The sequence below is a fragment of the Podarcis melisellensis genome (assembly GCF_964234715.1).
Source record: "Podarcis melisellensis genome assembly, chromosome: 10".
In the NCBI taxonomy this organism is placed as follows: Eukaryota; Metazoa; Chordata; class Lepidosauria; order Squamata; family Lacertidae; genus Podarcis; species Podarcis melisellensis.
The window spans coordinates 58,837,313-58,860,873 of record NC_138542.1 but is presented as its reverse complement, the minus strand read 5'-3'; the positions used below and the strand labels follow the sequence as shown (position 1 = coordinate 58,860,873).

Sequence of the window (23,561 nt, the reverse complement as noted above, 5' to 3'; positions counted from 1 at the left end):
TACTGATCACAAGTAGAACACTCAGGTCTTTTGTAAAGGTAAATTCACATTCTGGACATGTTCTGCCCTACACTTTGTAAACTAAAATTTTCCAGCTCTGTCAAAGCCCCCCCCCCCCAAATTCTTCCTGTTGGTTGTTTGGTGCATAATAGTCAGCCACTGATTCTGCAATGTGCCCCTGATAAACAAGTAACGTAGATCAGGATCACTAAGGGTTTGTTCAGGTTTAAATTCTGATTTATCTGCAACACATGCTGCTACCCCACAAGTATTAGATGTTCCCTGAGAGGCAAACCACTGTCCCCCAGAGGAGGGGAGGGGGGGGAGGGGAGACATACTCATTGTAGTCCCCCTCCTCCTCTGGTGAGTCTCCTGGACCAGAATCAAGTCTGGTCTACCTTTTCTTAATTCCTTCCAAACCTATCTCCATTTTATGGCTGATCCCATAAAAATGTGATTATTTTAAAATTATCCATACTTGTTCCAGGATGATTAGTACGTTATAGGAGCGTGTGGAAAACATTATATCTAAAAGACAATTGCTGGCAACTTGCAATAGTTTAACAGCTGGACGGTGAACAAACCCCAAACTTCCCCTCCCCCCTTTCCCCTCCCACCTACAACAAGAAAATTCCCTCCTACTGTTGGAACCATTGTGGTATCCACAGAGTAGTAAATTCTACTCTTTCAGTAGTATTAACAATAGGGGATGACCAAAATCACCGCTTCCCCCCCTCCCAAGAACACTGTATGATAGTAAAGTTACAAAGCAAGTCATAAAAACCAATACAAAACGATCTCATGCAGAGCAGAAGCCATCTTGTGGGATTCTCTGTCCATTTTTCTTCTGCATTGGATTTTTCTGCTTGGGTTACCTTGACGTAAGTTGCAGCTTTGTATCAAAGTATTATGAAACTCCAAGCAACACTAACTCTGTATTCTGAGATATTGTATGGGGGATTCAGTTCAGCTAAGGATGACTGGTGGGCTACAATTGCTAGTATTGTAAGTCCTAAATTAGAAAACTTCCTGGAAATAATCAACTGACAGTCCATAACTGGCCCATAACTCAGCTACTAATAAATTAATTCACACATTTATATATCACTGTTTTGCAGAATTTCCAGCAAAAAGAACATTTTAGCCTTAACCAGCCTGTTCTTGTCTTTCCATATCAGCCACTATGTATATGCAGGCAAAAAACAATAGATGACAAGAGAGAAGGCAGAAAAGGTCTGGCTTCTCACTCTTGTTCTTTGCCATAATTTCCTTATAGATTTTTGTACTCACAGAGGCCTGGCAGTAACTGTTTCCTGTTTCTCTTGGGAAAACTATACCAATCAACAGCTGACCTCCAACCCAGTCCCTGCATACAGATTGTCCTGTATACAGTTGGCTAGTGGAGAAAACACTGGACCTGAGCAAATAATTAGCAGACAAAATAGGCATACTGAACTCATTTGTTCTTTCTGACTTTCTGCATATCTCCCATATGATGCAACTGATTGGAAAACAATACAGTGGTACCTTGGGTTACATACACATCAGGTTACATACGCTTCAGGTTACAGACTCTGCTAACCCATAAATAGTACCTCGCGTTAAGAACTTTGCTTCGGGATGAGAACAGAAATCGCGTGGCGGCGGCGCAGCGGCAGGCCCCATTAGCTAAAGTGGTGCTTCAGGTTAAGAACGGACCTCTGGAACGAATTAAGTACATAACGAGAGGTACCACTGTACAGTGGTACCTCAGGTTACATACGCTTCAGGTTACAGATGCTTCAGGTTACAGACTCCACTAATCCAAAAATAGTACCTAGGGTTAAGAACTTTGCTTCAGGATGAGAACAGAAATCGTGCAGCGGCGGTGCGGAAGCAGCAGAAGGCTCCATTAGCTAAAGTGGTACCCTCAGGTTAAGGAAAGTTTCAGGTTAAGAACAGACCTCCAGAACGAATTAAGTTCTTAACCAGAGGTACCACTGTACTGATTTTGGAAGAAAAGTCAGTAAAATTAAATCCTACATTCTGAACTGAATTCTGTTTCAAAAATGACAGTTCCCTCTGACACTGAACTATGACACTTCCCCTAGTCAACACCTTTGAAAATTTATTTCAAAAGACTGCTGCTGATATTATATCCCAGTGTTCCATAGCTGGGAACAATTGATTGAGAAATAGGATTTGGTGATGGTGAAAGCGTCAGCTAGGGAAAGAATGAGAAAAGAGCAAAATAATGAAGAAAGTGATTAAAAAAAGGTCAAGAGAAAGGTGGGAATGTGAAATATATCCTTCCCGAGCAGGACATTGGACAGAGGCCTCCTCTTTTCTAGTTCCCAGCAAATTCTCAATTGGTTCAAATGTAATACCAACCCACAGTTTGGAGCTAAGAAGCCTCAGCCTCACGAGCTCCTTCCTCTCCATCTCCTTATGTACAGCAATACCCACTAAATGCCATGCCCATGCTATAGTTTGTGGGAAACCATAGTTCACTGTTATATCTAAATTCTATCAACCCTGGTTTCCAATTCTAGTTTGCAAGGAATCATAAACTATAATTAATCAAGTGTCTTCCATATTGTACAGGTGGGATGATCACAGAGAGACTGTGAGTAGCCTGTGCCTTTTGCATTCATTTAAAGGATAGTTTATTTGGTGTTTTTTGTTTTGTTTTTGTTTTTTGATGTGGTCACCAATCCATTTTTAGTTCTCTCCTAATAATAGCTATATTCTGAAGAAGAACTTATATCCATTTTATTCATGAAAAGTGCTGTGATAGCCTGACTAATGTTACATTATCCTGGCTACATGGTGACTTAGAAAGCAAGATAATGGACAATCTGAAATCAGAACAAATTAAAATGAAGTAGTATACACAAGTGACAGCAATCCAGGGTTTTATATGCCCTCTGGAATTGGCAGCAATTGTCTTGGCATCATGGCTCCTCACTGGCACAAAACATGAACACCCAATACCTGTCATCTTTTTTTCTTTTTTCGGCAAAGAGATACTTGGAATTAATTAGCGATGACTGGTTTTTTAAAATTCCCTGGGCTTATTCTTTGTTATATTTCACAACTCTGCCAAAATCTGCTGTGTTTATTGTTTCCCCCTTCTAAACAAACCAATCTGAAAAGAAAGCAGTAGTTCTTTCTTGGAGAAAAAATAAGCACAGGAAACATGCAGAGAGGTGCATTCAGCAAAACAGATTATTCTCTTGTGTGGAAAGGCCATGCTAATTCAAGCCTATGCACCCTTAAAAATAAATGGTGAGAAAGCACAAACACAGCTGCTGAAAATTGTGGGGTGGTGGTTCTGTTTATAACATTAAAAAAAATGTGGCAATATCACTGTGTTCCTCATCACCACATCTCCCTCAATGGGCTTCAACAGGCTGCAGAGGGATAAGCAAAGCTCACAAAACATGTCAAGGCTGTCAGCAAAGTAAATTATATCTATTGCCTGGTTTCTTCCCCAATTTGATTTCCTGACAGGAGTTTCCAGGGCAACTGTGAGCTTCTGTTTCAAGCTTTTTCATCAAAGCTCAAGAGTGCAATTTCAGAGATGCTGGAGGATGGAAGGGAGTTTTACAAGTCAGCATGTCTAAACCAGCTGCATCAGACTTGCAGGCTTCCTACCTTGTTCCCTTGGGTTGTTATAATCCACTCAGCAAGGGGGCCAACCCAATTGTGCAAGCAATCAACCCAGGCAGCTGCTTTAGATACCAACACTTTTAGAGAAGGCCCAATCTAGGGAGCATGCTGCAGAATTCCTTACAATGTCAAAACAATAATCCACATACTATTGGAAAATGGAATTTCCTTTCCTGTAAATTCACAAAAGCCTTGGTGGGGGAAAGGAGAAATGGCAGAAGTTTGAAAACCTTTTGCATTTGGGCCAGATTCTGGTGGCTAGAATTAAGCTTTTTATGGCATGATGGTTTTTTGTTTCAAATAAACCCTGCAATATGTATAAGCATTATTTTTAAATTAAACCCCATGCCAAGTCATAGAGAGGAGATAGGACAGAAACATATAAATAAAATTAAGTTGATTCTTGCTCTCAAAGCTATCTATGCCATGTCAGATTAACAATTTTGCTTGATATTAAAAAAACTGGTCTAATATATGTGTCCTGTGCTGATTATAACTCAGATGGTAACCTTATGTCTCATGATGGTGTTCCCCACTGGACTGCTGGACTGCTACTTTTAGATTTTTTTAAAAAGTTTTAAATACACATAAGAGGATGGATTCAAACAAGTTTAAGCCTGTGCCATAATGAAGTGATTCCCTGTGGCTTCAGGGGCTCCACTGTATACATGGTGCTCCACTGTCCACATAGCTTTCCTCTTTCACTTCAACAGAGTAGGTAGTTTGCTAACCAGAATTCAAGTCACATGTAGAGTCACACAATCACTGAACTGAATGCCAATTCCTATGAGTGAAAATGCTTCGCAGGGTCATGAAAGCACCCCTGGAATTCTTACCTTTATGTTTTAACCCTGTCTATGAGCTAATTCTGGCTAAACTTTATCATATTAATGACAACTGAAACTCAGTGTGCCTTGTTCAGCTTTGTTTTCTGTGAACTTGCAGTTCTGACTTATTAGTACAGGATCTGTGCTAGAGAAGTGCATGGACAGCACCAGAGGGGAACTGGGGGGAAGGGGCAAACCTGGCCCCTAACCCTTGCTCTCATTGCTGGACTCCTATTGTTAACATATTGCATATTTTTCATTCAGAGAACAACTTGCCCACCTAGAAATAAGCGGTGCCCCTTCTGTGACTGCCCCTGTAATTTTTCCCCTGTTTCTGACACTGGAAGTGATGGAGATTCAGTCACAGAGACACTTCACTCAAGAAACCAGAGGAGTTTACTAAGAGTATATGAAACCATAAATCTTGTCTGTGATGCAAGCTGTAATTTCTAACATTACTACAGATTTCTTCAGTCTAAGAATGTTTTAGACAAGAGGATAGGTTGCTCAGGAAAGTAGTAGAACTTCCTTCTCTGGAACAATTTAAGGAATATTAGACAAACTTATTTATGGAATGTTTAGATTTGGACAACCCTGCTTCCATAGGCCCAGACATGGTCATCGTTTAGCTCTGTGACTCCTATACTAATACTAGTAACTACAGTTTGTATTCTGTCACCAAAGATTTCTGGCTGTCCTCATCTGTGCTTTGACTTACACTGTAGTGGAACGTTGGCTGTTATTATGAGGAAGACTCCATGGCCTAAGTTTCAAGGGACAGAGATAGATATGTTGGGTTGTCGCCATCTAAATTTTACTTAAGAGTAGACCCATTGAAATTAATGGACCTAAAATAGTTACTCTGAGGATGACTACCGTTGGATTCATCCCATTCTGTTTCTAGATTTCTTTTTCTTTTAGTAATCAGGGTGACATAGATTATTACACACTAAATTTCAGTTGTTGTGTGTTGGAAATAGCTTAACAATTTAGATATTCCTATAAGTATGACCCAAGAGTCTTCATTTATATAGATATCTAGAGGCTGGTGCTTCCAGTGATAGTAAGATGGTTAAATGAAGTGTAATTATTTGGTTAGCAAGAAATTGTGCTGTTTTATTAATCTGGAGCAGTATGAAACATTTCTCATGCAAGAAAACACTGGTCAGTAAAAGCATAGTGAAAATCTTGATCAATAAATATAAATTGAAAGATAACACTGAAAGCTAAGAACAAACAGTGAAGGCCTGTCATACTGCCCCTTTAATGCACTACATCAAGCTGAGGTATCAGTTCAGTAGTTATCCCATTTGCATGACATACAGAGCAAGCAGTATAACAAAATAGCAATGACAGCCCCATGTTTTGAGCATGACATAAGAAGAGTGCTGTATCCACATTGCCACAGATTGATTTCACATACATACCCAGTATAGCACATCTGTCCAGCCTTCCATGGTGATGCACTGAAACACAGTTAACATGGCAAAGGCAAAATTGTCGAAGTTGGTAATGCCATGCTTAGGTCCTTCCCATCCTGGTCTGCATTCAGTACCATTCTGACATTGCCGCCCATGTGCAAATACAGGTGCACAAGGAGAGGGTTCCTCTTCTGCTGGTGTATCTTAAACAACAGGGATAAAGAATTGTTAAAATCCATGCAATTGAATGGTGAGGCAAAGAGTTATTTGCTTGTAATGGTGGCAAGGTATCTGAAGACATTAATTGTAATTAACTTTTTATATATTCATGCTGTGTTTGTGCTTCATAGAAATCGGGGCAGTTTACATACTGCCTTTGATCCAAAGATACCAATGTGTGCCTGGAATGTGCTTCTACTTGTGTGTGGCAGTTGAAGGAAAGGTCCTGATTTCTGCAGGTTCCCTCTTCCTGCTATAGCTCCTCATGCCATACTCCATGCCAGTATGGAAGGCACCTCAAACCTCAGGAGCAACCTTTCAAGAAGTATTTTAACTTCCCCTTTACTTTATAAAATTCTAGAAAGATGGATATAAACAAATAGAGTAGTTCCCCCATCTTGACATCTATAGCCATTGTGCTTGTAAAAAATGTTATAATCTGCATTACTTTCATATGGTTCTTGGATTTGTTACAAATAATAAAAAAACCTAATTCAGAAAACAAAACAAAAATCATAAAACTGATTTGGTCCAAAAGATCATCTGCTGTAAATGCTTCTATTCTCCAATAGATCAGGCCATATGTAATCCAGAACATAGTGTACCACAGGTAGATAAGATGTACAGAGCAGAAAGGCAAACAGTTCCAGGAATTAGTTCTTTGATGGCACAAACAAACAAGGGGAAGAGAGAAGCCTCCCAAAGTCAACAGGCAATTCCTGAGATTTGTTCTTGTTGTTACAGTCCCAAATATGTTATACAGGTTATGAGTTGATCTCAAAACAACCTAAAAGGCACTTTGACATCATCAAGTATTATGCATCCACATAACATGGATGGAAAAAATTTTTACTGACTCATGTGACTCACAAGTGCAATGCCAGAATTTATTTGTACTCTTCTTTTCACATGACTCTTCTATTGCCTTCTTTATAAGTGCACATATAAAACATCTCTAGACCAGACTTAAATAGCCACTCATGCTGTGCAGTTTTATACTTATTCCTGAACAATTTGGAAACATCACTGAATTTATTCTCATTTGCCCTACTGTTTACAGTCCACAATCACTGTTGCTACCTTTCCCCTCAGAATCAGGAAAGGCAAGGACAGGGGCAGGTGGGAAAGATAGAGAAAAGATCAAGCAGCTGCTTAGTGAGCAAGGTGAAATGGTGGTGGTAGCAGATAAAAAAATCTATCTCCATCTTTCTCTCTATGCAGCTGGTTGGCAGGATTCCAATTTTTTAAAATATCTTTGCAAGTAAACAAAGTATATATTCTTTTTAAAAAGAACTGTGCATCTCTTTCTGTGTGTGCTGTGTTGCACTGTGACCTGCTGTGTGTATGTGTGCTGTGACGGGCATGAAGTGCATGTCTGTGGGAGACTGAGGGGGGTTCACACCCATTTTCTTGGCCACACTCATCACTGCCTTGTGCCCCTTGTAGGGGTTGCACCAGGCAGTGTGGTCCTCAGCCTGAAAAGCTTTGCCATCTCTGTCTTATATGACTACTTGAAAAGACTCAAGGGATGGTTTGTTTGAGTTTGTAAATGGAAAGAGTATGTGAAAGTAAAACAAGCCAAGAAGCTTTGTCTAGAACTAGAGTCACTGAGTCAGACTACACATTATTAACATTTACAACAGTTTATATTTGGGAACTATACTGATAATAGGATATGACAGTTGTTGCTCTTAACATTGCCAGCTCATATCCAGATCAATGAGCTAATGACAAAAGTCAAAACCATTTTGTTGTGGCATATGATGAACTTGGGACACTAAATTCTACTGCAACAGTTCAGCTCTGGAAAATACCCCTCTCCATGCAGACTGAAAGCTCTACCATAAAGTTAAACCATGAAGTCAATGATTGGATAGGCTAAACAATAAATTATTGATCCAAATAGGGTGCTGTGTGGGAGAGGCAGAGAGGAGGGTGATGCTACTTTTGCTGGCATCAGATTTGATTAAACGAAAGTTTCATTCAGGAGCAACAAAAAGGATTATTTACACACACACAGACATACCTGCCTGCCTGCCTGCCAAAACCTCAGAATTTGACTATACCAGCTTGGGAATTAAGATAATAATGATACTGTATCAGGTTCAAACTGCAATTACTAGATAGGTTCACAAAATTTAGGGAGGGTGGAAATTTGGGGCTTGAATCCCTGTTGTTGGGTCCCAGAGGAGGATAAGTGAAACTACAGTTGTTGAGCTGCCTGCGAGCATAAGTTCTCAGTAATTAGTCACTCTGTGACTCAGTTTGACATAATATTAAATTTGCTTTATAACATCTACATAGAGCTTCTGACTGAGGTCATTTTGGGATTCAGAATGAGGTGCCACCAGTATGCTGCTGACATTCTACTCCTCAATGTCATCTGAGTCAGGTGAGGCTGTATAGTCATTGAACGGGTACCTGGACTCAGTAATGGGCTGGATGAGGGCGAGCAAACTGAGACTGAATCCTGAGAAGACAGAGGCACTGTGGGTATATTGTTCTCAGGTTCAGAGAATTAGTGTTCAACCTGTTCTGGACAGTGTGGCACTCTGCTTGAGAGAACAAGTTTGTAGTTTGGGAATAGTCCAAGATCCAGTGTTGCCACTAGAGTCAAGGCAACCTTAGTAGCCTGGAGTGCCTTTTACTGGCTTCAGGTGGTTTCCCCACTAACAACATTTCTAGATAGGAATTGTTTGGCCATGGAAACCCATGCTAGTAAACAAATAAAAAACAAAGATTAATGCTTAATCTCAGAAGGACATGTGCTGCTCAAGGAAAGAAAAGGAAAGGAAAGGAAAGGAAAGGAAAGGAAAGGGAAGGGAAGGGAAGGGAAGGGAAGGGAAGGGAAGGGAAGGAAAGGAAAGGAAAGGAAAGGAAAGGAAAGGAAAGGAAAGGAAAGGAAAGGAAAGGAAAGGAAAGGAAAGGAAAGGAAAGGAAAGGAAAGGAAAGGAAAGGAAGATGAATGTGGAAGAAAATAAGTAGCAGTGACTAAGAGTCAGTGCTCCATAATTTTTTGATCAGAGCAGTTGTTTATTCCTGTGGCTCCCTCCTTTGATATGTGGATCATCTGAATCATTTCTCACAAGAGCCTTAATTCTCTATGCCACTGATCAGTCCACATTTAGGTTTCCCTCTCCTAAATGTTGACATTTCCACATAGCAAATTATTTAAATGGGAGGAGCTGCATCCATGAGAAAAGTGGTTATGCTTCCTTTACATCTGCAATCTGAATGGTCATTTCTGTATTTGTCAAGTTTCTTCATTATGGTTCAGCTACATGGTAAAGCAGGATCCACATGTTTAGCAACAATCACCTCCTGACAACCACATATCAAGTGTGGCACATATTTTATTTAAGATAATTTTATTCTCCCTTTTGATTTTATAAAAGCTGTCAAGGTGGTTTGCAAACAAATCCATGAGATACATTGGTTTGTCTGGAAATGAGAGCAACTTATGGAACAATGTCATACTTTAATTATATGAACCCATGGCTCTTTCAGTCTTTAATAGGCTACAGAAGAAGCAAGAAGAGCCTTGTATGCACCCTTCATTACGTTATGCTGTTTGACAGGGGACTGCACTGAGAAAATGCACAAATGGCTTCTCATTCGCCCCTTCCAGTCTTATGGTGATTTGCTCCTGAATTAGAAGAATATGTTGGAGATGTTGGTTATAGCACTGCTCTATTTAAAACTATCTACGGAGATTGCATGATAGAGCTTTCTTAGCTTCTTTCTTATCCTTTGAGCTTTTGGCTCTTAGTGCAGGGCAGGCAAGGCAAGCAGAACAGGTGTTATTTGATCATCACTGGAGCTTTCACATTCACTAAGCTGATATTAAGTACTGTTAAATCCAATCACATCATAGCCACTTTCCACTGATAATAAAAGGTGTTACACAATGTGGGATTACATAGCATATTTCTTACCTGATAAGCTCTCTGTTACATAACAAGTCTTGTGCATCTTCCCCATGAAGAGCTCCAATCCAATGATAGCATAGATAATTATGACAAACAGCACCAGCAGGGCAATGTGCAGCAAAGGGACCATGGCCTTGATAATGGAATTTAAAACCACCTGGAGGCCTGCAATGAGAAAGACAACACTGTAGCAAGAAGTGAATGCTGAATAATCTACTGAAGACACAGGTATGCAGGAAAATGCTTCATTTAATAAATATACAAATATACAAATTATTTTGCTATTTCTTTCACATTTGCTATCTGATCAAGAAAATGACTAACATATTACATCAGCGGTTATAAAATGGTGCTTCCTTGACGTCATCATTATGCTTACATAGCTTTAATAGTGGAACCTAATCTCAAAATTAAAACCCCTGAGTGTAAGGATTTGTGCACTTGCATTACTATATAAAGTATTATTTCACGGCAACAGGATGACAAGTCTTGTAGGAGGTGCTATTGGAAGGATATTAAGCAATACTTCAGCTTGTATTTTACCATTCAGCTCTGAACAAAGGTAAGAACTACAGCTCCAAAGTAATAGGAAGATCAACCACGCCCATCCATGGAAGCCTGTTTGAAGCAAGAGGCCAGAATGAACGAGCTAATATGGTTGGACAGTGTTCTCGAAGCTACGAGCATGAGTTTGACCAAACTGTGGGAGGCAGTGGAAGACAGGAGTGCCTGGCGTGCTCTGGTCCATGGGGTCATGAAGAGTCGGACACGACTAAACGACAACAACAATATATAAAAACAAGGGTCAGGCTTGCTTATTGCTTTGAGCAATTAAAATTCATTCTAGTTGGATACACACTGCTGGATACACCCTAACCCGACTGTCCCCACCTTCACAAAGCCAGGTCTGACAGATTGTTAATGATAGTAAATTTTAGCATAACTGGATTAGGACACTACAAAGGGACCACTTCACTTGAAACACAGTCTTTTCTGGAGTGCAACGCAGATGCTGTTTTTTCTGGTTCTGGAAAACCAGCTCAGAAGTGCTCTTTGGGGAATAACTCTACAGATTTTGTTGTGCTGTAGTAAATGCACTCAAGTTTGCAAAGGCTTTAAAGATTCACAGATGGAAATGCTATTGTAATAAACATTACCATATTAGTAAGTCATTAGTGTAAGGAAAGCTAAGAGGGCATCAATTTAAGCACCCTAATAGCTTCAGAAATGGCCAACAATTACAGGCTCTCTTAGTTTTTCTGAAGACTCTGCAGATATATTGGACCTGTATTTAACCCCTGAATTACTAATAAATTAACTTGGAAAGATAACTTTTACAATGATATGAGCACCAATAATTTGGACAACTGTCAGTTGTATAAAACTTTATATGATTTACAGGTAACAAGAAAAACAATGTATTTTTAATATATTAATATTGTAACTTTAGTATATTAAAATCCCATTTATTGAAATTGCCATCCTTTGTTCTCTAATATTTTATGAAGCATCTATAATATGTCTCTGTTATGCCATTGCATTCCAATGTTTAATTATCCTGTGTTTTTAGACTTATTTGTGGCAAATATTTTTGGTGATAAAACACAACTGTACAAGCTTGTTTAGTGTAGACTGGCAACGTGCCACTAAGACGTTTCAGCAGGGGTGGAGAACCTCAAGCTCAGGGAAATCATTGCCTATCTACCTCAAATAACTACTGATTTACAAGATTTCAACTCGGTTTTGAAACTTTTTAACCTTCTTATAACAAACCTCACCACTTTTTTTACATCACCTCCTCAAAAGGCGAAAGTGGCGCATTGCAGTACTGGGGCCCCTTGGTTTAACACCTCTTGCAAACAACCAAGATCCCTTCTTCATTCTATCTATAATGAATACAAAAACTCTAATGCCCAGGCTCTACCACCTTCCTATTTACAAGCCAAAAGAGCATACAAACAGACTTTAAAGCTGGCCAAACGCAAGTGGTACCAAAAGCGTTGGCGAGCCTTGATTGCATTTATTCGTGCAAGGTTCAATGTTTTTCCATCGAACCTGCTGAACCACAGATTTTCCAAGGGTTTGGTGTCTCCGCTATGCGAGTGTGACGGGAAAACAGTTGAATCTCTTCCACACATAATGTTCAACTGTCCCTTACATAGCATAGCCAGGACTAAATTCCTGGGTCCTGCTTTACTGCGCTTGGTTGGCAGGCCTGTTGAGTCACATGCCGCACTGCTCTTGCAGGATACAGATCCTTCTGTAACTCTGCAGGTGGCGAGATTCCTGAATGCGGTTATCTCACACACAAAAACCACCAAAAAACAACAACAAAAACTAATCGGACAGTTATGATGAGAGTGCATGACGGATCTCGTCTCCAGTTCTCCTTTCTCTGTGAACCGTCCCTCGGATCTTTCCGGGCCCCAAGCTGTTATTTGTCACTGCTCAATGTCCCACTCTTGCATCGTGGTGTTCCTCTTCTGTCGTTCGATGTATTGGTTTTTATGCTTCTGTGCTTTTATGTTTGTACATATTTTATGGGCTAATAGCCGTAAATAAATATAAGACATAATGCTTTTTGCCAAGTGAGTCATTTACAACAATCCACTTTCTTGGTTTCTTTATTTTCAACACAATTTTCACACATTGTATTTAAACAGATTGAGTGCATACATGTCTAACTTAAATAGCACCTCCAGTGGTGCCCAGAGATTTAATAGCCTTCAAAGAGGATTTTACAAATTCATGGAGGATAAGACTATCAAAGCCACAAGTCATGCTGGATGGCCAAGGGAGCATGCTTCTGAATACAAGTCATTGAGGAATAACAGTGGGAGAGGGATTTCACTCTCCTATTGTGCTTGTGGACTTCCCATACACAATTAATTGCTGGACTAGATTGGTGGTATACATACTTCTCCTCTCTCATTTTTATCTTCACAACAACCTTTTGAGGTAGATTATGCTGAGACAGTAAGTGGTCCAAAGTCACAAGTGGCCTTTATGGTCGAGTGAACCTTGGTCTCCCAGGTCCTAGTCCAGCACACTTAACTACTACTCCACATTGGTTCTCAAAGGCCACTGCACCTAGTTGCATGAAAGTATGAAAACTAGCTAAAAAGGTCAAATTCACATATAGTTCTTTGGCTAACCTCTAGTACATGCATCAACTGTTGTTATTTACAGAGATCAGGACTAGATACCATTAGAAATAGGTTCTCTGTTGACTCTGCTCCTTTTTGATACATCCACTTTAGCCCGCCTGTCAACAGCCCCCTGCACATTTCTGAAGCTATACAAAAACCTTAAGAATGAAAGAAGAGCCCTGCAGGATCTGACTCATCTAGCCCAGAATTCTCTTCTCACAGTGGCCAACCAGATGCCTATGGAAGTTAACAGCTGGGCCTTTCACCACAATAGCACTTTCACCACTTGTGTTCAACTACTAGTATTCAGAGGCATATCACATCTGATACTAGAGGTAAGACAGCTATCATAGTTAGTGGTCATAGATCTCCATGGTTTTTTGTGAACCTCTTTTGAACCCATCCAAGTTAGCACTATTACATCTTGTGGTAGTGAATTCCAGAGTTCAACTATATACTGTGTGAATAAGTACTTCCATTTGTCTGTCCTGAATCTTCCAGGAGTTCTAGAATTATGGGGGAGGGAGAAAAGCTTCTGTCCACTTTGTTGACACCATGCACCAACTTATACAACTATATCATGTCTCCTCCTCCTCCTCCTCCTCCTCCTCACCTTTTAAAGCTTAAAAGTATCCAAATCATGAAACTCTTCTTTACAGGCAACTTGCTCCTTGACTATTTTTGTTGCCTTTTTCTGAAACTTTCCCAATATAGCGGTTGGCTCCACCCCATCCACTGAGTTCCTTCTGGGTGAATAGAAGACTGGAAAAGGCATTTTTTATCCAGCACAGGAGACAAAGATTATTCTTTTTGATGGGTGATAAACTGAACTGTATACGGTATTGAAAGTGTGGTAGCACCATAGATTCACATAATGGCATTATGATATTAGCAGTTTTATTTTCAAACTCTTTTTGGACTACAGTTTTTCAGCAATGGCGCTCAAAACCAGGGCAACAAATCTAATAAGAGTAAATATAACAGCCTGAGAAACACCTGATGGGCATGTAGGGCTTTGCAAAGCCAGTGAGGTACTGTGTTAGGACAGTGCCAGAGATGTGAGTGGCCAAACATGAATCTAGAGCTGAAGGGTATGTTTTCCTTGAAGTGAGTCTACTGGAGCTGGAGCTTTAGTTGAAGAAAGCACTACTAGGTGGACCAGGGAAGAGGACTAAGGTCCTAGAATATTAAACCTGGCCAAACTAGAGGCTTCATACTGCCTGCTGGGATGCCCCCGAATCCTTGATCTCACACAAATCCCTGATCTCACACTTCAAATGATTCTTCTATCTTATATGAGTTATATTTCATAGGTAGGGGACACTTGGGAGACATTTTGTGTCAATATGAGATGCTTGAAATAAACAAAGAAAGTCTTTTATTTTCAAAGTGTTTTAGAGAACTCATAAATCTTAGATGCAGCCATAACAGAGAGATGAAGCATCCCAAAGGCTTAGTTTCATGATTAATTGATTTAGTATTTATGATCAGATCTTCTCACAGCATTTGAGAGGATATTAAGGAATCCAGAAAAACACTTTGCCATTTCAGACATACACATATGTTCATTATTAACCACTCCATTAACGTACTCAAGTGTACTACACAAGCACAAGGCAGACACAGGCAGCTCACAACTGCAGCCCCCAGAGCTTACAAACCTGAGGTTGTACAAGTCAAAAGCTTTCACTGTTAACTGAAGATGGGATTGCAGACAAAACATCATGAAGTGATTTATGGGATTCTGGGGGGTTAATTGGAATAGCTTCCCAAAGATCAAGAACCAGATTTGAAGAGGAGAAGGGACAAGAAAGAAATTAGTTTTGGTTAACACTTTAATAGGAACCAGAGCAACTGATCACTGGGAGAACAGAATGTTGGACTAGATGGGCCTTGGCCTGATCTTGAAGGACTCTTCTTACATTCTTAATTTGCACTTCTCAAAGCAATGCACAAACTAAAATACAGTAATCCTTCAAAATCTGTACTTCTATGAATTTCACAATGTAGTTATTTAACCAACATAAAAAGGTGCATAAGAACACATATATTGGAGAAAATAACATACAAAAATTCCTTGCAGAAACCTGTATATTAGGAGAAATGCACACTAAAGTTCTGGTTATTTTTTGTAAAGACTTTTTTTTAATGGAAACTGATACAAAAATGTGGCAAACTAAATAAGATAGCACTGCCCTCTTCAGACTCCATCTCAAAGGCCATAGTAGAACCATGGCTACCCCTGCACTTCTAGAATCCATGGCTTCTGAACCAGGTTAGTCCCCTTTAAGAGTAGAGACATCACACACTGGGGATGGAGCCAGCTGCTTAAAAGAAGCTGCAGGCTAGACTGATTGCTGAAGCAACTTTTAAACATGCTTGACAGACTAGATGCTATGTAGAGCTATAGGTGCCACTGCCCTTGTCACTTGGACTTCGATCTCAGTTTGTCTGATTTTTCTTACCTGGACTTACCTTCTGCTATGTTTGGCCTTACCTCCATAGAAACTAAAATATACTTGACCTTATCCTGCAAACTTGGATTTGAAAATGGTGCCTGCACTATATGATTTAGGATACTTGGACTCTGCCCAGAACAAGCCCCACTAGGTTAGAACCTTGTCCCATTGCTGAGACTACTGCTTGAGATGCCACATCAGGATGGTGGGTGGGATCATTTTTTTTTGCTGCAATGGCACCTGGCTGGTGCAGCAGAGAGGACCAGATTAGACTTATTGCCACTTCTTGCTGTTGCTGGATTTGATTAGGATCCAGTGGATCCTATCTTCCTATACCCCAAATACCCTAGCACTAACTTCTCCCTGCCTCCGGCTTAGGTGGGTACAGTTAAAAGCTTTGCTGCAGTGGACCCCCTGCTGGTAGAGCCTTGCACAGGTTGGCAGAGTTGATGGGAGAGACACCTCTTTCTCATCTGGAATCCCTGCAATGTGTCAGATTGGGGGTTTGGATTGCTCTGTTAAGGGGCTCCAGTGCAGCAAATATGCCAAACTTTTTTGCAAGAGGGAATAAAAACTATCACATCTGTGGCAGAGAAAAAGTGAACTGAGGGGAAGAAATTGACTAATAAGTGTAGTTAAGTGTAGGCAAAATAAAGGTGTCAATCCAAGTCTCCATTTTACCATAGTTGAAATGTGAGGCTAGCTATTCTTAATAGGTAAAGCTATTGATCTTTCTTCACCAATTATTGATAATATGAATGATCACTGTGCTAATTTTGCATACATTTAAGCTTTAATTAAATTGTCGTGTATTTTGCTCTTGCATTTCATTGCATCTTGAGCCAAGTGTTTAGAGTTTCTATCTCTCCAACCATGCATAGATGACCAATGGGGGATAACACTGCATGCATCTGATAGACTCTACTCCACAAAACATCATGCCAAAACAAATATGTTAGTCTTTAAGGCGTCAAAAGACTGTTGTTTTTGCTGCAACTGACTAACCTTCTGGAATTAATGATAATACTTTTTCTAACTGCTACATCTTAAAACTTTTAAGAATTCAACACTACATGAAAGAACAAGTCGAGAGAGCAAAACAATCAGCAGAAAAATGAAAATGATCATTTCAAGTAATAACACCCTTGGTATAGATAACACAACTAAGAATCAGACTTGAAAATCCATAAACCATCATATTTTATACATGAATGTTGTATTACCAAGTTCAAGATTATTCAGGATAGACATGTGAATAGAAACTGAGAAAACAAAGCCCTCAAGAAGCATTGTTTACAATAGTATAGCCGACTGTTTTCTAGTGTTAATAATTTAGAATCTTAAACAATTTTCAACGTTTATTTTAAAAGCATATCAATTCACCTTAAAAGAAAGAATGAAAATAGCTGTGACTGCCTGTTGCTGGCTGAAATGGTCTCCATAAATGTTTCAGTAAGCAAAATGTATTAACTTCCTTCACAGGGCTCATAGGCTACAGTACTTATTTACATTGATAACATGCATACAATATTTATTCTGTGGAAGCATCAGCATTTTTTGTGACCCTTCTATCCATAGACTAAACACAAAGAAGGAAAGCCAAAACTGTTTGTCCCCCTCCCCTGGTCCCACAGGGACTTCACTGTGGGTTCATTCTCCGCAGGTGCCTCAGAAGTAGCTACTTGACATATTATGATAGAAATTCAGAAAGTTTTTTTGTGTGTGCATGCAATAGTATCACCCACCAGTCATTTATTTGATACTGTATAGGGACACATCTTTTACCTTTGTGATGACACCTTTCTGTTCTTTATGTTTTGTATTAGGGTGTAAATGCTGAAAAGGATGTACATGTTGAACAGCCAGGATATAAATGCTAAAGACAGTAGGCAGTCACAAAAAGATGACAGAATTCAATTTAGTATAGGTGCAACCCTGTAAGATAGGGACACAGGTGGCGCTGTGGGTTAAAGCCTCAGCGCCTAGGACTTGCTGATCGAAAGGTCGGCGGTTCGAATCCCTGCTGCGGGGTGCGCTCCCGCTGCTCGGTCCCAGTGCCTGCCAACCTAGCAGTTCGAAAGCACCTCCGGGTGCAAGTAGATAAATAGGGACCGCTTACCAGCGGGAAGGTAAACGGCGTTTCCGTGTGCAGCTCTGGCTCGCCAGAGCAGCGATGTCACACTGGCCATGTGACCCGGAAGTGTCTCCGGACAGCGCTGGCCCCTGGCCTCTTAAGTGAGATGGGCGCACAACCCCAGAGTCTGTCAAGACTGGCCCGTATGGGCAGGGATACCTTTACCTTTACCTTTAACCCTGTAAGATACTGTGCACTTTTGTCACTGATCCTGCAAAAAAGTGGACACTGCAATTTTGCTTACAAAAACAAAAGATAATACCACAGCGTAAAGCTCAAGCTTTCTTTTTCAAACAGCCGCTGCCTCCATACAGTATTTATTTACTTAATGTGTTAGGGTACAATCCATCTGCCCTTTGCACTCAGCACTGCCAGCCTCCACCAGCGGAGTGACCCCAGCATCTCTCTGCCAGCACAGACTTCCCTCTTTAACCTGTTTAATTGGTGAGCAGAAGGCCACCAAGGGGTGGAGCACTGGCAGCAGCTGGTAGAAAGGCCTGAAATGTAAAGAAGTCAAGACAATCAGAACTTTCTGAGCAAAGGGCTGGTGGAGTTCTGATAGGAGAACTACAGAGGAGATAATTAATTCACATGTAGTCATACTACTGTAGGACTTAACTGTATTTTTAAGAGGCATGAAGCCACATAATATCAACATCTGAGATAAACTTTCTGAGGGAGCACAGACAGTTGTATTTTCCATACACACAGAGATAAGAAATTTTAAAAGGTCAGCTCAAATAATTTCAATTGCACTTGTAATTAGTGATGGGTAAGTTCCTTCTCTCCATCCTCATCTACCGGCCTCCTAGTAAGTTTTCTTTCCCACTTTTGCTTACAGAATTCTAAAAAAACCCCTCAACCTTTGCAAGATCCTTCCAAGAAACACTGGGAAAATTATTACTTTGAGTACTTGCCTTCCGGTCTTCTTTTCCAGCCTCTCTTCCCTCTACCTGTGGAAAGTGCTCTGTGTGTGTGTGTGTGTGTGTGTGTGTGTACCAGTGGTGGTGATAGCTACAGTAGGCTAGGAACCCAAGAGGCCTTAATAGGCCTTATCTTTAAGCTCAGTAATACATTTTCCTACTGGGATGCATTTGAGTTATAATTTCCTCCAGATGACTCTCCTCCTCACAGTTCAAAAACAGGCCTCAGTGGGTTTCCAATAAATAACTTTCTTGTAAGTAGCTGTCTGCCTTTAATCTTGTTGATTAATTTTTATGTTTTCTTTTACAATGCATTCATATGATATCTGAATGGTTTTATTCACACATTTGTACTCTGAATTTTGAAAAAATATATCTCTATCTCTATCTCTATCTCTCTATCTATATACAATAATTATTTGTCTTGCTGCTGGCTCCTTCTCTTCCTCCTCTGTTTTTCAGAGATGTTCTAGAGCAGCCTTTCCCACCCACTTCTTCCCAGATGTTCTTGGTCTACAAATCCCATCAGTCTTAGCCAACAAGGACAATGGTCAGTGAAGATGAGAGTTGCTGTCTAACAGCACCTGGAGAATTCCAGTTTGGGGAAGGTTGATTTAGAGAACTGGAAAGCACTTACATGTATGCTTCCTCATATTCATGGTGAATTCCCTACAGATACAGAAGCTCAAGAAAGGAAGTCATTCTCTGCATTTCTGGTATAGTAATATCACACCAATGAAAAGCACCCTACAGAATGTTATTAACAGTGACCACCCCCACTTGCATGTGCATCTGCTTTGATGGTATGGAAGCATCTCATATAGTATACTATCAATAAATATATGATTACTGCATGTGTAAACTCTTATCAGATAAGGGAGATCTTTATTTCTGTAAATCCTGGCTACTGTTTTAAAAACATTAGTTCCATTGCTTTTTTCAGTGCACAGTCTTAAGACATTTGAGATATAATTACCTATTTGAGGGTACAAGATCAAGGAATATTATCCTGTACTGATGCCTTTAGTAAAAAATATAGGTCAGCAAGAATATTCTACATACGTATAGCACAAGGCCCTGATATTTGCTCTATTTTTAATATTGACCTCATAGTTTAGATTAGATATTGATTTAGTGTTTCAGGAACATATATTACTCACAGATAGGTAGCCGTGTTGGTCTGCCATAGTCAAAACAAAAGGAATTTTTTTTGTTTTTATATATTACTCACTTTCCTATCTGTTTTCCCTTTTGCATCAGTTACCTTTCAGACCATATTCTGGGTTTTCATACTTTATACTTTTACCTATACTACAAAACCAAAGATGTGATATCTAGGGGAATTATTTTAAGACCCCCCCCCCTCTGTGTGTGCTGATTTTACACTAACTGTTCAATTTAAAACCATATGAAAAGAATAGGAGAATAAAGTTATCACACATATTGAATGCAAGGCAATGTTTCAAACTGGCAAGGCACAGAGAATCAAAAGTAACTCCATACAACAATTCAATTCAGCTCATTTCCACTTAACCTTACATCAAGTTACAATCAAGACCATTTCTATTGTAACTCAGATAATCAAATATCAGTTTAACTAAATTAGCTACAGATAAAGATTTGTTTCTTTTGTGCCTTTAGAAAATGTTGTCTTTTTGATAACCACCAAGTTATCATTACTTAATACTCAACTCACTTCCTTATCATAAAGACAAGGAAAATTTTCAAATGTTCTCTCCAAAAACCTATTGAGGCAGAGAAAGAAGCTCAAACAATTATTAGACCTATAATAAAAAAAGCTAGTGCTTTCTGAAAATTTTCTGGAAAAGCTGTATTACAGACATAACATTAACTATGGTTTGTTACAGAAATAAATCTATGCAAGATTTGGTGTTATATTTATGCCCTCCTCTCTCCTTTAATGCACCTGCAAGGAGAGTGGAGTCGTTAACTTCTATTATAGTGGTATCTCCAGTTATGAACTTAATTCATTCCAGAGGTCTGTTCTCAACCCGAAACCACTCATAACATGAGGCGCGCTTTTGCTAATGGCGCCTCCTGCTCTCCCGCTCTCTTTCTTAATTTCTGGTGCTTTCAACTAATAGCCATATAGCCAAAGGCTAAGATCTAGCCTAGTAAGCTACTATAGGCCTTAGACTCTGCAGCCTCTAGTACCTTACTAAGGTCCAAGCGTAGGCTCTATGGCTTAGCACCTATGCTTAAAAGCCTAATTCTACGTGAAATGATCTTGCAAGTGTAAAGGTGCATCCTGGGATCAGTATATTATTTTCTGAGAAAAGATTGCACGATTTATTGACATGTTTTAACAAAATACAGAAATAGATCTTTATAAGGGACTCTTCAGATTATAAACTATGGGCCCAGTACCAAAAGAACTGCATTAGCTGCTGCCATGTTTTGGCCCCCTTCACATAGAATTATATAATTAGTGCTGGCTAAATTGCAAAATATATTTTATAGGTAAGGAAACCTCACAACAAAACCACAGCACGTGAATTCATGGATGAATATATGATCAAGAAACAAAATCCAGTAAAATCCAATTTGCCACCTAGCATGTCTATACCACCCACACTGACAATTTGCAACAAATGAAAAAATAACCTAGCTCAAAACATTTTTCTCCCAGTTACCTAATTCCTAGCTCTTCTCATAAGGTATCTTCTTATCAAGAACACTGCAAAGCATTTTGGAGCAACAGTAAGTGAAAAACCTCAGAAGAAGTACAGTGTAATTCTATTGAATTTTTCTCTCTGAAGCAAGTCCCTTTATGTTCACTGGGCTTTACTTCCAGGTACGTAATTTGTATAGGATTGCAGCTTTAAAGTACATGGTTAAGGCTGTAATCATAAACGGAAATATTAGAAAGTAAGCCACAATGAACTTGTTGCTTTTGAATAAACAAGCCCAGAATCATGCTATAAATCTCTGCAGTTGCTATTAATGGCTTTTATTGTATTTTATGTTGAGAACTTTCAATAAAAAATATTTTAAAAAGAGAGAGAAAAGCGATATCCCCAATTACAACAAATTTCAGCAAGGAATGTGATTTTGTAGCTTTCCTGGGCTATTTTTTTGCAATAGCTGAAAAGCCACCTTCATTCTACACTCATTACACATTGATGTAGGCTTCCTGTGATGCACTTATATAAGTTGTTTATGTTTATTGTGAGTTTATTCTGCACACATTAATCAACTGTTGTGTGGGTGGAGAGAGATTTCAAAATTTGCTGTGGAAGAAGAGGAAACTTCAGGAGCATCTTTCCCTGTATCAAGGAAGGTTAGACTGGAATTATCTCTATTCACTTTCAGGTGAGCTGCAAAGACATTTACATCTCACACAGTTTTTAGTTTTTAATGTCTTCTTTTTGTATACTGCCTTGGGGGCCTTGTTAGGGCTGAAAAGCAGTTTATAAATATTTATTTATGTTATTATTTATGCACCTCTCTTCTGATCTTTCTCCAAAGATATCAGGCTGGTGAACAATACATGATTCTACTCTCCCTATACTCAGAACAACTGCATGAGGTACGTTGGGCTAAAAGACAGTTGCCATGTCTGCATGCAACCATGGTTTAGTGCTATGCATATAAGCCTGAATAAGCTGAGCAAATAATCAAGCTTGCATGTTCTTCCCCCTTGACTAGTTTCACTTTTAAATAATCCCAGTTTAGTGTTAGATTCAAGCTAGGGATCCCCATTCAAACTGAACTTTGCTAAGTTCCATAACACATCAGCTTTAAACCATGAGAGGAGGAAAGGGAGTGGGAAGGACACAAACCTGGAACTTTGCTCAACCAATCCACAGTTTTAAAGTTCAAAACATGATTCAGCTGTGAAGGAGATCAAAGAGTGGCTCAGGGTCACCAGGATAACCAGTCTCCTCAGAATAGTTCTAAGTCTTGGATGAAGGAATTGAGGTGGTGTTCATCAAATTTGCAGATGACACCAAACTGGGAGGGGTAGCTAATACTGCAGAAGACAGAATCAGAATTCAAAATGACCTTAACAGATTGGAGAACTGGGCGCAAGTTAACAAAATGAATTTCAGCAGAGACAAATGTAAGCTTCTGCACTTAGGCAGGAAGAACAAGATGTGCAACTATAAGATGGGGATCTAGGGGTCTGGGTGGACCACAAACTTAACTTAAGTCAACAGTGTAATGCAGCAGCTGAAAATGCTAATGCTTGCATCAACAGAAGTATAGTGTCCAGATCAAGAGAAGTTAAAGTCTGCTCTATTCTGCCTTGGTCAGACCACACTTTGAATACTGTGTCCAGTTTCGATTGTCACACTGTAAGAAGGATATTGATAAGCTAAAATATGTGCAGAGGTGGTTAACCAAGATGATCAAGGGTATGGCAACCAAGCCTTATGAGGTTGAAGGAGCTGTTTAGTCGGGAAAAGAGGAGACTGAGATGAGATATGATAGCCATCTTCAAATATCTCAAGGGCTGCCACATGGAAGAGGGAACAAGTTTGTTTTTTTCCTACTCCGGAGGGTAGAATTTGAACTGATGGCTTCAAGTTACAAGAAAGGAGATTCCAAGTAAACATATGGAAAAACTTTCTGATAGTAAGAGCTGTTCAACATTGGAATGGTTTCCCTCTGGAGGTTGTGGATTCTCCTTCCTTGGAGGTTTTAAAGCAAAGATTGGATGGCCATCTGTCATGGATGCTTTAGCTGAGAATCCTGCATTGCAGGGGGATGGACTAGATGACCCCTGGGTCCCTTCCAACTCTACAATTCTGTAATTCTGTCTTTCATTCTTAAAAGCAAATGCTTTTTTAATGTCCTCTTTTTCATTTCCTCTTAAGAGTAACAC

The 23,561-nt window shown here is 39.6% G+C and overlaps 1 protein-coding gene across 28 annotated transcripts in view; it reads right to left on the bottom strand.

The window, feature by feature from the left end:
* CACNA1C (calcium voltage-gated channel subunit alpha1 C) overlaps positions 1-23,561 on the bottom strand; it is a gene marked incomplete at its 5' end in the record, with an annotated part of 525,599 nt that overhangs the window by 180,441 nt on the left and 321,597 nt on the right. For 27 of the 28 annotated variants that reach the window (XM_081926667.1, XM_081926694.1, XM_081926693.1 and 24 more), the window contains 2 exons: positions 5,906-6,102; positions 10,054-10,212. In XM_081926667.1, the coding sequence (XP_081782793.1) occupies positions 5,906-6,102; positions 10,054-10,212 (356 nt within the window). Of the gene's footprint in view, positions 1-5,905; positions 6,103-10,053; positions 10,213-23,561 lie in introns of those variants that run through there. The other variant, XM_081926687.1, reaches the window with a different exon arrangement.